General features: G+C 34.4%; 1 protein-coding gene across 3 annotated transcripts in view; it reads left to right on the top strand.

Moving 5' to 3' along the window:
- Positions 1 to 5087, top strand: part of LOC106877670 (uncharacterized) — a 36997-nt gene extending 31910 nt beyond the window's left edge. For all 3 annotated transcript variants that reach the window (XM_052968729.2, XM_014926619.3, XM_089354026.1), the window contains exon 12: positions 250 to 5087. In XM_052968729.2, coding sequence (XP_052824689.1) covers positions 250 to 2511 — 2262 coding nt within the window. In that variant the 3' untranslated portion in view covers positions 2512 to 5087. The remainder of the gene's footprint in view (positions 1 to 249) is intronic.
- The last annotated feature ends 10082 nt before the right edge of the window (positions 5088 to 15169 follow it).

Genomic DNA, 15169 nt, shown 5'->3' with positions numbered 1-15169 from the left:
AAATTAAAAAAGATAATCTCGCATGATTCTACTTGAGCACAGTCTACATTTGTTCTTTACTTTGCAAAAAGAAAACCCATTTTAATATTTTTAAGAGAAATTAATTTTTGTTTGACAATTACGAAGTCTTTATTTAAGTGCTTCTGTCAGTATTTTAAAAATATTTTTTGTTTGTTGCTGTTGTTTTTACATTGTTTTTTTTTTTGCTTTTATACAATTCTCCCTGATAAGAACTGTTAAACTTTTCAGGGTCAGAGGAAAGTATCTGATTCCAGTGCTGCAGTATTTACAGCAGCTGTTACTGCTGCTTCAATCCAACCAGTGGCAGCTGATAACCCTGAAGGGGTCAAAGTCGAAAGTGGGGTAAACAAAAGTCAAACAGACAACGTTGGTTTAGCAACAGGAACACTCTGTGGGAAAGATTTAAGCCAAGTTGTGAAACAAGAACCAATTGAGAAAGATGTCAATAATAGGAACAATAGTGGTAGTGAGAAAACTGAAGTCAGAGACAAGCCTAACAACAGTGATGGAAGCCTACAACAGATTTCTGAACAAAATCCTAATAGTAGTTCCTCTCAAACTCAGAATTATGGCTCTCAGGGCCACGATAGTCAAAATAAAGTTACTTCAAATTATGGGGCTAAGTCAGATGATAAGTCACGGGATGTGAATACTTCAAGGGATAAGCCTCGAGGCAGAGACAGGTCTTGGGATGATCACAGTAGAAGGAGCAAATCTAGGGACAAATACCGAAGTAGAGATAGATCTCGAGATAGACGTGGCAGAGATAGGTCAAGAGAAAGAGATAAGAGACATGATAGGTACAGGTCTCGTGACAGGTATCGTAGCAGGGATAGTTCTCGAGACAGATACTACAGTAGGGACAGATCTCGAGATAGATATCGAGACTCATATAGAAGTAGATATCGAGAAAGGCATCGATCTAGAGAACGGTCTTACGATAGCGACAAGTATCAGAAAAGAGATTGGTCTCAGAACAAATATGATCATGACGATTGTCATTCATTTAATGCTGAAAAGCAAGACAATCAATCTTATGATGAACCATACACATACAAACAAAGCACTGAAGGCAAGGAGGCTGCTTTTGCTGTTGAAAACCAAACTCCTGGCGTAACATACCAATCTGGCTCAAATTTGCCACCAAGTACTGCTTCTGTAAACAAGGAGCAACCATATGGTTTTAATTCTAGTAACGTTGTTGAACCTTTCAAAGAAACAAACAAATCCAGTGGAAATGACTTCAGGGAGCTTTTTGGAACTCGTGATGTTGATTATAGAGTCCCTTCTTCGTCTTTGACTTTGAGTAATCAAGGTCCTTCCTCTCTAAACAACCAAACTAATGTCTCCACAGATCTTTCTAAATCTGCTGCCAAACAACCATCACATTTTGCAAATAACAGTTCTATTAGTAATCCTCAACAATGGCAGACACTGTCTGGTAATTCTTCAAATCCATTAAGCTATGATTCTGCTTATCGGCCGACTCAACAATTAGATTCTAGTGTGTATGGCAGCCAGTTTACGTCTACAACTCCTAAAAACTATGTTGAGCCACATAAGAACAGAGAATATTGTGAACCACAAAATACCGACATCAGAACTTCTGTACAGGGTTCTAATTATAATACTGTCTTTTATAACAGAGAATCCTCAAATGAGTCTGTGGGAGGTAACGCTTTCCAAACGCGAAAAATGGATTATTCTTCTAATGTGAATTCTCTTTCTAAAGACAACAAGGCATCTGGCTTCTCATATGAATACCCTACTGCTGTCAGCTGCCAGTCTCAGACCCCACAACAGATTAATCAAACTCTTCCGCAATCGTCACAATCATCAATTGTCAGTAATAAGTCTGCTTACAATGATGCTACCCCTGATAATATTGCGTTTCCAGCTGTAAAGGACTGTGATCTTCGGTTTAATCAGGATAGGAATTATATGTCCTATCCCCCTCCATCAATATCTGCCACTGAAACCTTGACCAGGAAAGAAGTGTTGCCGGATAAAGCTGCTGCTGTTCCAAACAGTTCTTCCACACCCAATTTACCACCAAATAATAGGGAAACCATACAAGACAAAATGTTTGATAAAACAGGAACCAATGCCAGCCAGTATGGAGGGCAGGCAAGTTCAAATAACTGGCAAGCAACTTACAATACAAAACCTGAGTGGAATAATAGAGGCAGTTCTAGTTCCCTACCAACATATTCCTCTGATACGGTTGCTGGAAATGTGTCTGGGAAAGAAGGCCAGACATCCTTTCTTTATAATTCAAATAAGGATTGTCCACCACCAAATTTTAATATAAACCAGTATCCAAATTTCTACACTCAAATGCCACCTTCTAACATGTGGCAGTTACCTCCACCTACACAGGCCCCATTACAAGGCCTACCTGGATTTATGCTGGGTACAGAAAATCATTTAAATGCTTCTCAAAGCTTTCAAGGAAGTCATTTGCCTCCACCAAATCCTCCTAGATTCTGAAATTGTCATTTCAGTTCCTCCATTATTTTTTTTTTAATTTAATTTTCCCATTTATATTTTTATTTTGAACTTTCACATAGAGCCATCTACAAAAGGTAAGATTTCTTTTGTAACCCCATTGTATTTTAAAAAAACAGAAATAGAATTCTAACAGTTGCCACAAAAAGAATATGGTGAGATATTTCAGTTTCTTTAGATAAGTTTGGTATTAGTTATCAATAGTCAATTTTGATATTTCTCCTGTATCTAAGGTTAGATCATTTATTTTTCTTTCTTTTTGTTGTTGTTTTATAAGGCTGTATTATAGCACAAGAGATTTGTTTCTATAAGTAAAGTCACTAAATAAACAAGTGACTGCATCACAGCTAATGTTCAGTTCAATCACAGAGATTATATAAGAATAGTTCTCACACCCGAGCTAAAGATTTTACTACCTTGAGAAAATATTACTCATTAAAAAGCAAAACAAACCCAATGCTGTAAAAAATCTTTCCATCCTTAAATGCAGAAAGCTCTAGAAAAATCTTACATAGCTTTCTATATAAGTGTAAATGTTAAGTTGTTCTACTTTGTTGTCTTCATATATAGCTGTCATAGGCTCCCCATTTACCAGTATTAATAGTAGTCTGTCTCAGTTGGTGTTTTCATTCCAAAAGAACTAAAATTTCTTCCTTTTTCTCTTTCATTGAAATATTTTGAAATGATTTTCAATAAAATAATCATGCAAAATTCTACAGCAAGCCACTTGGCAGTAAACTACTTGAGAAGTAAAAATAAATAGTTAAACAATCAGAAGCTAGAACTTAGTTAATGATTAGCATTGATAAGAAATACCTCTTAATTTAAAGAAGGCAACTATTACTTTACTTCATTCACATCCTCTGCTCCCTCACCTTTACTACCACCACTACTACTACTACAACATACTTCACCCTTCATTTTATTGATATAAAGTTCATCAATCATGTATGAAGTTTATGAACAGAAGAATTAAAGCACACAATGTCTAAATGTTGTGAAAAATTAAAAAAAAAATTGAACAATATATAGTCTATAGAGAGATACCTTGTACAGCTATAAGGTCAATGCCTATTAGAATTTAGGTAATTTCCATGTATGGATTTCAAATTAAATTGTCCTCCCTTGTTATTGAATTGTTAGTCATTGGATGACATCAGCTTGACAGAACTGGTTTTTGAACTATTTTAACTTTCCAATGCATTTTGGTGTCGATAATACATGTATATATATATATATATTGGTTGCAACACACACTATTCTTTTGTTAGCACAAGGAGAGTTTCCAATACTTTAAACACTTGCACCTTGCTTCAACTGAACCCTATTGCATATGCATTTCTTTGTAAAGTTCCTTTATTTCAAGTTTGACTTTTTTCTTCTACTAAGAAAACAAAATATTTAGTGCATTCGTTTTTGAAACTGAAGTCACTTATTGATATACATAGCCAAACTTTAATGGTTATCATTGATACAAATAGCATTGTAAATAGTCCATTGCATTTATGTTGTCAGTCAAGGTGTTTTTAATAAATTATCAGTACAGTGAACGACAAGTTAGTGTACAAATCACTGTGGGTCATTTAAACTTAAAAACTAGCTATATTTCTAGGAAAGTGGAGCGCTAATCATTTGGAGCTATCTAATATTTATTTAAGATAAAGGATGTTTAGAAAGAATTTAAAATTATCACTAAGGTTTGATAGTAATTTTTGTACTTAGGAATTTAGTTACATTCAAAAGATTTCTCATATGCATTTTGAAGCTGTAATTAAAGAAATTCTGTAATGAAGCATTTAGAAAACCTCATACTTACAGCTCATTGTAACAACTCAGATTACAGTTTAAGAATTTAGTCAGTCTCATTGTAACAACTCACAGTTATGTTATGATTTAAGAATTTAGTAACAAAAAAAAATTGTGTATAGTTTAGAATAAACTGAATGATTGAGATTCACACCAAAAGACAAAAGTATTGGTTATAGTAAGGTTGTAGATGTTTCATGCGGTTCCAGTTTGAATTGTTGGTAGAATTTTTACTTAACTCAAATTTCACAGAAATCTTTAATTATCTTTGCATTATTAGGTTCAATGAAGGTTGATATTGACCAATAATTTGTTAGTGAGCATTTTAGAAACTCCCTCTCTACTCTATAACTGGACAGAAATTTGATCAGTCAGATAAAAATGACAAATTGAGTACACCATGTGGACAGCTAATATGCAGCCATCATCATTGTGGACAAATTTCAACAACACCAACGAAGTTTGTCTTCATTCAAGTTTTCAAACAATATTAAAATTATTTTCTTTTCAACATGCTTCAAATCAAAAAGTATCCCACTAAGGTGCACCTCACATAACTTTTGCTTGTACCTTCCTTACTTTTAAAACCTACAAATTTCAGGGTTATGGCCTATGACCTATATTGTTTTGAGCCATAAGCTTGTTCATTCACATCCTGCCATGAAGACTTTTAAAAAAAAAATTTTTTTTTTTAAGAAATTAACTAAATGTCAATAAAGTGACACTTCTGTGGAGAAAACCACCTAAAACTACTGCATGAGGTATGTTGAACTAAATTTTTAATCCTTTGAATGCTGGAAGTTTGCAGATTGAGTCTGCAACACACTTCTCAATTCTTAGCCTCACGTTGTTCCGTTACAGGATTTACATTATCGTAACTTGTTAGTGTAGTCAGTAGAATGCTGACAAGATGCTTTACGATGTTTGGTACTTTGTGCTTTCAAAATCAAACCCCACTGGTACATCCATCCAAGATCAGTTAGCAGCTTCTTTCTACCAAAGAAAAAAAAAAAAAGGTGACCTTGTACTTAGTTAAAAGAGGAATATATCAAACTTTTACTAATACCTAATATGATTAATATTATTTTACTGCGCTTCAACAATCTGAAAATTTGAGCTTATCCATTCAGGCAATCATTTATCAGCTTAGTTTATTTTTTTATTTGATTTGAAAGTGAATTTTTAGGACATGGGTCAGTTTCTTATCAAAGTTTAAAGATTATTTTACTTATTCAAGCAGCAGTTGATATATGAAAATTGAATCAGTCTTACATGACAGTGGAAACGAAGTAGCTGGATACCTGAATTATGAGCTAAATAATTAAAGCAATTTATTCTGACCATCTGATGGACCAGTTTAAGTGCATCATCCCCAGTTTGTTATGATTTAATTGGAATGCAGTGTTAATAATGTAGCCTATGATTGCTGTTTCAAAGAAGGATTTCTTTCATGGACCAAGATTCTGTTTTTGGAAGTTAGGTGTACTTGGAAAAATAAAGTTGATTCCGACAGTATTTGAGCTGAGAACAATGAAGCAGTGAAAAAGATATGAATTTTTATCTTCAATTTTACATTTATTGTTACACTATAATGTGACTCCACTCAGTGTTGTTGAGTTTGCATCATTGTATTTGCTAAAAATTCCCCCTGTTTACATTTGATATAATTAATCTAGCAATAGAGTTCATCTCAGTGTGGTCACCTGAAAGAATCAGTGAAATGAACTTTTTTTTAACCAATTTCAGAAGAGACCGCTGTGTTCAAAGTAGCACCAGTTTGTAGTAATATTTGATTCATCTACTTTTAGTGATTGCACTTACTATCTTGACACTATATTTGGATTTTCCTACAACCCATAACTTGACATCAAATAGATTAATGATACTAAAGCTTCTGATGTTAGATATACATATATTGTATTCTGTAGGTGAAGCATCAGATAAACATGTTTAATATTTGAAAACCTAAAAGACTTTCATGATAGATATATTTATATACAGTTATTCAAAATTTGACTTCCTATGTTATATGATTGAGCTAATTGGATATGATGTCTTCTGTAACTCTTTTTTATGATTGGTTAATATTTGAAAGATTAATCCTACAAAGTCCAAAGAAAATATTGAAATTTATTTGTTAGGAAAGCTACATATCTTGAATGCATTGTATTACTGTTACTTTTCATGATAGTTTTCCCATGCTATCTTGAGACAATATATATTGACATCTTGAGACAAGGTGTCAAATTTATACATTTGAGGAATCACCGTGATTTCTTTTCTTTTTCTTTACGTACAGAAGGATATTGTATCAACAAGCAATCACCATGTAATAAGGATGATAGCAATGTTTTTGCCTTGATAGATTGAGTCAAGAACACAGCACTGTTTCAGGTCTTTATCTTACTTTTTTTTTTTTTTACTTTACAGTGTTATACCTAAACTCAGTCTTGTTATTTAGAATATTTCTTCTAACTCAACAGGCATACAATTGCATTCATAAATCACTGTTGTATTATAATTGCTTATCACCTAGATGAGATAAGGATGACTGAGACTAACACAGGAACCACTTTATCATGAAGCTATGCAACATTAATACTGGCACCTTCTAAAAATAATATTAGTGAAAAAGCAAAGAATTTCTGACACATGTATGAAAAACTTAAGGTGTTAGCTGGATTGAGCTACTGAAGACAGTGAAGCTAAATGTAATGGAAACAATTTTTATTAAAAAGAATTCCTATTTAATGATATAATAATATCTGCATGAGGTATGGCTTTGTGGATATGAAGCTTGCTTCATAAACTGCATTACTACTTGGTTTTGTGCTGCACTTTACTGTGTAGCACCCTAGACAAGTGCCCTATATTATAAACCTTAGATCAACTAATGTTTTGTGGGTGGAAATTGGTATGGAAGTCTTAATGTTGGCGTTTCACAGTTTTCTTTGTTACCACCTGAATGAAGCAATGATGCAATGTATATTTTCCCTGATAACCCATCTTGCTCTGCATTTTCGAAGACTAGTAGAATAAAAGAAAGAAAAAAAAAACCCACTTGAAAAAACAGAGATTGGTAACAGCAAAGACATCCAGATGCTTAAAAGAATGCTGTAAAAGTCTTCGTTGAACCTATTCTAGCATGGAAAAACCAGATATAAAATGAACAAACAAAACTATTTCAGCTCAATACTGCATTGGCATTTTACTGTTTGAAATTTAGCTATGACCAGATTAAGATTAAAATATTAAAAGCAAACTTGATTTATTCTGTATTTGAGAGATCACATAAGTAGCTATCAAGTCCAAGATACACACCTATACATTTAAATTATACACATTTCTGCTCTTTAATTCATGTTTCATTTACAAGCTTCCATATTACAAAATCAAATCTACCAGCCATATTCTTTAACCTTGTTAACAGCGATTGAACAGCTCAATGAACAAAGCATTTCATCAGTAACCAACCTGTCTTGTAGTCGTTGGCAGTGTATCTATATCTACATTATTCAGTGTGTCCTTTTCTTTTTTAAGACTGTAGGGTATGATTTAAGAGAAATTTTCTTTCTATTTCTAGCAGGACAGGCCTACACATAATTGATGTCTTGTTAACATCAAACTCCTTTTGATGCTAAAATGTATTTTCCTTCAGTTTTTAAAATCCTTAATTGCTCTGGTAAACTTCATTCAAGCATTGAGGACAGTGTTGGCAATAGAAGAGGAAATAAGTAATGAAATTAGAGAGAATTAGTTTTTTAATTGAAAAATAATTATCTATTGTTTACCATGTACCTTTCATCACATTTGCTAAAATTAGTAAGTAGATCTCCCTCAGATACTTTCATCTTAAAAGGAAGGACATTTTGGATGATGTAGTTCTAGATACATATAGCCTGATGGTAGTAATTGGGATACATGGTCACACAACACTTAGTCATAAGTTCACTCAATCTGGGTCTCTGAGTTTTAACTAATGTAGACAAATTGATTCACTGATAACAGTGAAATAGTGATGAAGAATTGCCATTAGTGTGGAAAATGAAATTTTAAAATGCCATTTAATCTTTGATTTTGTATAGGCACAAGCATCGCTGTGTGGTTGAGAAACTTGCTTCCTAACCATGTGGTGTCTGGCAGGTATTTTCTATGCTAGCCCTGTGCCAACCAAAACGTTTTGAGTGGATTTGGTAAATGGAAACTGAAAGAATCATTTTGTGTGTGTGTGTCATTTGTCTTTGACATCATGATGGTAAACAAGCATCACTATCATACAAGCAATGTTGATTGTTTATAGTCTTCTGTAAAGACATGTACAGCCACAGGGAAATATTACCTTGGAGAAAGGGGAAGGTTGGTGACAGGATGAGTATCTGGTTGGAGAAAATCTACCTCAACAAATTCCCCCTGACCCATGCAAGCATGGGGGAAATGGGCATCAAAGCACTGATGAAATAATGATGTACAAGAAAAAACTTTAATGCTTTGGAACAAGATCTAAATGAGTTAAAAAAAAAAAAAAAAAAGTTCTACATACCGTGAATTGGATTAAGAATTGGAGAAACCACCTCTAGGGTAACTTGCAAACACGGCTACACATATGTGTGTCTATATACATACATACATATATACACATACCAGCAAAAAAAACAAAAAAACAGTATATTGTGTTCAACAAAGTTGGCAATTCACTCTATTGCTACTCCAATTTTTTATATGCAGTCTTTCAAGTGACAAAAGATGTTTTGTTGCCTAATAGATTGTATATAGTAACAGTTAGTGATAGTTTCAAATCAATGTTTCAGTCTTTCTTCACAATAATTGGTTAAAAAAAAAAAGTGGACATGCAAATTTCATACTTAAAATAAATTAAAAAATACTTTTAGAATGTTGCTGCTTGTTTCAACATCTATCTGGCCACACACCTGCAAACATGTTAATCACTACAACACATACGTTACCTGTAATTAGATTCACCTAGATAAAAATCATGAAGCCAATTTGGTTAAGAACCTCTTGTTAAATTGTGTTCTAAAAAATCACATTAATATGTTGTAATTAAAAAAACAGAACTGTTTTATTGAACCAGTTATAAATTCACGATTATTTTAGAAGGGATAATTTTTTTTTAGTTTTGGGGAAATTACATTTTGTTCTGCATACTAAAACATTTTCTTCACACTGGATGTATCTTATAGACTTGGCTATTTAGTAATGGTTTCATTAGTGTAATAGTAAATATTTTAAATCTTACAGAAATGGTGGGTGTTTTTAAAACCCTTTACATCAATTTGAAGGAATTCTTTTATATATATATATGATGAAAAAAGTGAGAGAAGGAAGGCACTGGCATAACTAGTTAAGAAGTTCACTTCTCAACCACATGGTTTCAAGTTCAGTCCCATTATATGGAATGAGCAAGTGTCCTCGGCTCTGTCATTTGGTTGACCAAAGCTTTATGAATGGATTTGGTAGATGGAAACTAAAAGAAAACTTGTGTGTGGGAATATCTATCTATGTCTCTCTAGTATATATATGTGTCTGTCTGTCTATCTATCCTTGTCTTGACATCAGGTGGTAGTATCACTGGCATATAGGTAGCAGCATTCATTTTCAGTCTTCTGTGAAAATGTGTTTAACCAAGGGGAAACTGGTGATGGTTGATGACAAGAAGTGCATCCTGCTGTAGAAGATTTGCTTCAGTGAATTACATCTGACTTTATGCTATCCTGGAAATGTGGACACCTTGATATAGTGTGATAATTGTGAATGAATATCAGTCATACAAGCTGTATCATTTGTTTTTCAATTGTACATGGGAACATCTGGTCATGGGGGAAATATTGCTTTCAGATTTTGACACAAGGCCAGCAATATTGGGGTAGGGGGTAAATCAGTTACACATTGACACCAGTGTTCAACCGGTATTTATTTTATCGACCCCCAAAAGGATTAAAGGCTAAGTTGGCTTTTGTGGAATTTGAACTCAGAACCTAAAAACAGATGAAATGCTGCTAACCATTTTGCTTGATGTGCTAACAATTCTGCTAGTTTGCTGCCCTAGGTCATACGGGGAATGTTATCTTGTTTTGAAACTAGTGAGGATTGTTAACAGGAAGGGCATAGAAAAAAATCTACCTCAACAAATTTTACCTGATCCATGCAAGTATAGGAATGTAGATGTTCAAATGGTATATATAAACACATACACAAATGTATACATATACATGACTATAGTAAATGTTTGTTAAACATGAAACTATTCAAATTGTTGATCTTTAACTGTGAAGGAAATCTGAGGAAGATGTAGAGCCAGGAAGACATGGGATGAAGTGGTGAAGCATGATCTTCAAATGCTGAATCTCGGAGGCGATGACAAGTGATTGAGTCATTTGCTGTGCTTGAGAGAACTTGTCAGGTTAAATGAAATCAGACACCCACTACACTATATAGTGGTTGGGGTTGGAAAGGGCACTCAGCTGTAAGCCAAATCAGACCTGAACCTGGCACAGTTCTCTAGCTTTCTAGTTCTGGTCAAGCTGTCTAATCCATGTGTTCTCAACCATTTTTTACCTATGGACTCTTGATTCCCATTTTATTTGAGTGGACCCCCTTAACCATTCAATGTTTGAAAAATCCTATTGTATTTTTATAATTAAATATTAGGACTTCCATAAAAATTGTTTAAATATTTTATGTATTCTGGACATATAACCAATTTACTGGTCTGAAGTACAATATTTTCCATGGACCCTGAAAAATTACTGTGGACCCTCGATTTACTATATTGCATCTGTGAACTGCACCAAATCTTATATGGACCCTGGTCCATATAGAATTCATTTACAGCTGAGTGGACTGGGCTCAATCATGAGGTAGTGAGTTCATTTCCCACACCAGACAGTGTGTTCTTGAGCAAGACACTTTATGGAAAGTGTATGCTAAATGATGTGTATAGGTTTTAATCGGGTCTTTGATCAAGATAACACTTGGTATATCACTAACATTATAGTGGGGTGTAACTTAACATTGTATATTTTCTACTCTAGGCACAAGGCCTGAAATTTTTGTGGAGGGGGCCAATCGATTAGATCAACCCTAGTACACAACTGGTACTTAATTTGTTGACCTTGGTGGATTTGAAGACAGACGAAATACTGGAAAGCATTTTGCCTGGTGTGCTAATGTTTCTTCCAGCTCGCTCCTTAACATTGTATATTCTTTTTTACTCAAGACACAAAGCCTGAAATTTTTTTTTTCTGGAGTGGGGGGGGGCAGTTGATTGGATTGATCCCAGTACACAACTGTTACTTAATTTATTGACCCTGAAAGGATGAAAAGCAAAGTCAGCTTTGGCAGAATTTGAACTCTGGATGTCAAGACAGACGAAATACTGCAAAGAATTTTTCACAGCATGCTAATGTTTCTGCCAGCTTGCTGCCTTCTTAATATTGTATATTGATGAAACAATGGTTTTAACTTGCCATCATAAACCTAAATGGTAACAATACTTTAAAATGATTTGAACGGTTATAGTAAAAGATTGTCATGTTGCAAGTTAAATACATATATATATATATATATATCATTGAAGAAAGAAGAAATGGTTTCTCTTTATTTGATACTCAGATGGAGTTGTGTTTACACCTAGCTTTTTTTGACAAATTGATAAGTTATTGGATGGACAAGTTACATCTGATCAATGATTATTGTACTATACTATTGAGGTGCTAAAAACTACAAGAAAAATCAAGAAGCTCAGCCAACCAGAACTTTCAAGGATATGTGAACCAGACCATGCAACTGTACACCACACTTGATCAGTGACTATGCAAAAATATACGTTATTGATTGTTTATTTAATCAGCTAACTTTGTGAAGATTAATCTGTTTCTTTCATGCAGAGTTCACCATGGTTACTCATCAGCAGCTGTAAACTTGACAACTTATCTTAGTTTACAGTTATTTTATTCAACCAGAGTCAAGTAAATGTCCAAATTCCAAATTCTTAAAAAGTTTACCCATAGAAATAACTTTAAATGGTGGTTCCAGATTTAGTTTTATTTTTTGTTAGCTTTAAGCCATGCCATTTATTCTGTAAAGAACATTGTTCAGAATATCAGTTTGCAAGGATACAGTAAGATTCTGGTCTCAACAAGCTCTCAACCACTGACCTGTTCTCCCATTGTAGTACATTTGGGTCTAAGTGTATTTATATTTCTAGATGTAAGCAAGTTGTGTAGAGGCAGATGTGTAATTTAGTTATTGAATCTATTTTCCTCTGTTCCTTATGTTTGACTTCAGAATAATATATATTTCTGTACAAAATTGCAAACAGTTGATATTTTAAATCCAAATCTTTTTTGACTGTTAGATAAATATCTTAAATTTTGCAAACTACACTATCTTGAGAGTTAGGATGTTATTTACTGAAATAGAATCTGCATAAAGCTTTTATTTATCTATCTTAAACTTCGTTTTAAAAGAGACAAAAAACAGCAAGTCAAGGAAAAGATTAAATAATTTGAAGGAAAATAATGTGTTTTTGCAAAGTTAATTTGTGGTTTATTAGATATTAGTTGCAGAAAGAATACTGGTATGGATGTAAGATGAAAATTTTACATCTTGAATCTTAAAAAGTTCTTTTGATGGCAAGAAATTATTCTAGGTAGTAGCAGAAGCATTGATTATCCTCAGAGATGATGGAATGATAACAAATTCAGTGTTGCAGAAGTATCAAAACTGGAATCATGAGGTGTTATAGAAGCATTTTACATTTTATAATGGACTCGCACACACACACAAATATGTATTGTACAGTTGATGCTAAGAATGGCATTCAGTTGAAGATGCATTTATGTAAACCTATTCTTAACCTATTGCAGCTTAACCCTTCATATAGCAACTGCTACATTCATCTTTCTCATAACATGATATTAGTCAATGGATTTACTCAGTTTCTACATTAGTCCTATCTCCTTTGATGTTCAGCCTATGACACACATTTTCATCATACACCACGTAAACCAAAGGCACATGAGGTGTGGGTCACAGGCAGAGTAAACAGACATATACAGCAGGCACATGAAGCAAAAAGCACTAAAAACACACAAATAATAGAATCTGTGAAATTACGAGAAAGTTCTCGAGAAGTTAATAGCTTTTGCTACTTAACTGATCAGCAGTTGCGGTTGAAGGGCTGAATAGCAAGACTAAGGACAGGTCGTTAATGTTCAGCAAGCTGTTACCTCTGTTGGTTACAAATGACTTCTCACTTCAGTGAAGGACAGATTGTACATTGTGTGCATAGATGATATACTGAATATTTGTAACAGCTGGAAAGAAATGAAGTAAGTGTGCTTCAGTGGTTGTGTAATGTTATGTTAGTGTGAATGAGTAACAGTATAAATAAGTTGAGAGACAGCCTGGATGTCATGTGAAATGTACTGAAAAGAGAAGACTGCACTGATACAGGCAAGTGATTTGTAAGATGGATGCAGCTGTGCAAAGAAGTACTCTGTGAATGGAACTTCTGGAAGAAGGCGACTGAAAGAAATCAGTGAAGACTGATCTCAAGATGTTGCAGCTTATGGAAGTAACAAAAGAATCAGGTTGATAGAAGACTTGAACACCTGAGTAAGCATGGTGAATCGAATATCGAAAATGGTGAAAGTAATGAAGACAGATGCATGAGTATTATCTATAGTGTGAAGGCACATGGCTTAGTAGTTAGAGCGTTGGGCTCAATCATGAGGCAGTGAGTTCATTTCCTGCACCAGACGGCATATTGTGTTCTTGAGCAAGACACTTTATTTCATGTTGCTTCAGTTCATTCAGCAGCAGAAATGAGTTCTAACATCACTAGTGCCAAGCTGTATCAACCCTTGCCTTTCCCTTGGATAACAGCAATGGCACGGAGAGGGGAGGCTGGTATGCATGGGTGACTGCTGGTTTTCCATAAACAGACTTTTGCCTCGGAGGGGAATTTTCTAGGTGCAATACCATGGTCAAACATGACTGAAGGGGGTCTTTACCCTTATTTATAGTCAAGTTTATAACTACTGCTTTCCCTGTAGCTTTGACGCCCTCTCATCTCCCTATCACTCCTTTCCCCATCTCATCTCTATCAATTGTGCTATTCATACAACAATGAATGGTATGAGACCTAGGTCTGTAATGAATTCTAGGATTTGTCTGGTCAGGGTTTAACTGGTTTTCATGACCTATACATGACTGATAATAGCAAGACTCTCCTCTGAATGGGATGCCAATCCATCACAGGGTAAACTCCCAGCTATTGCTAGAATTCATTTACAGCTGAGTGGACTGGGGCAATGGGAAATAGAAGGAAGGAAATCAAAGTGTTTTGCTTTAGAATGCAGTGCTCCAACTTGTTTGGAAATTGAAACTCTGATTATATGATTGTGAGTGCAACACTGTAACCACTAGGCCACAAGCCTTCATGGTATGAAACTTACCTATAGGGCTTTCCTATAAGTAGGTTATCTCCCTTGGCTAGGCGGCGCTCCATGTAGATAATTAAACTTCCGGAGGCTACCCACGCCATTGTTATTGTTTTATGTCTTATCATGGATATAAAGCAGCTTGATGATTCAGCTATCGAAGTACTTACTGTGCCTGAGTTAAAGAAATATTTAAGATTATATGGACAGTATGTTACTGGAAGAAAGGCGGACTTGACTGAAAGGTTGAAAGGAATAAAAATTCTGTCGATGAAGAATGTCAACAAAGTAAATTCATCGGACGATACTTCAGACAGGAATAAGCAGAAGCTTATATCTCCTCTCGGTGAAGTATTGCCTGATCTAAA

This window comes from Octopus bimaculoides, chromosome 6 (genome assembly GCF_046866305.1).
Source record: "Octopus bimaculoides isolate indiv1 chromosome 6, ASM4686630v1, whole genome shotgun sequence".
NCBI lineage: Eukaryota > Metazoa > Mollusca > Cephalopoda > Octopoda > Octopodidae > Octopus > Octopus bimaculoides.
This window is presented reverse-complemented; position numbering and strand designations above follow the sequence as displayed.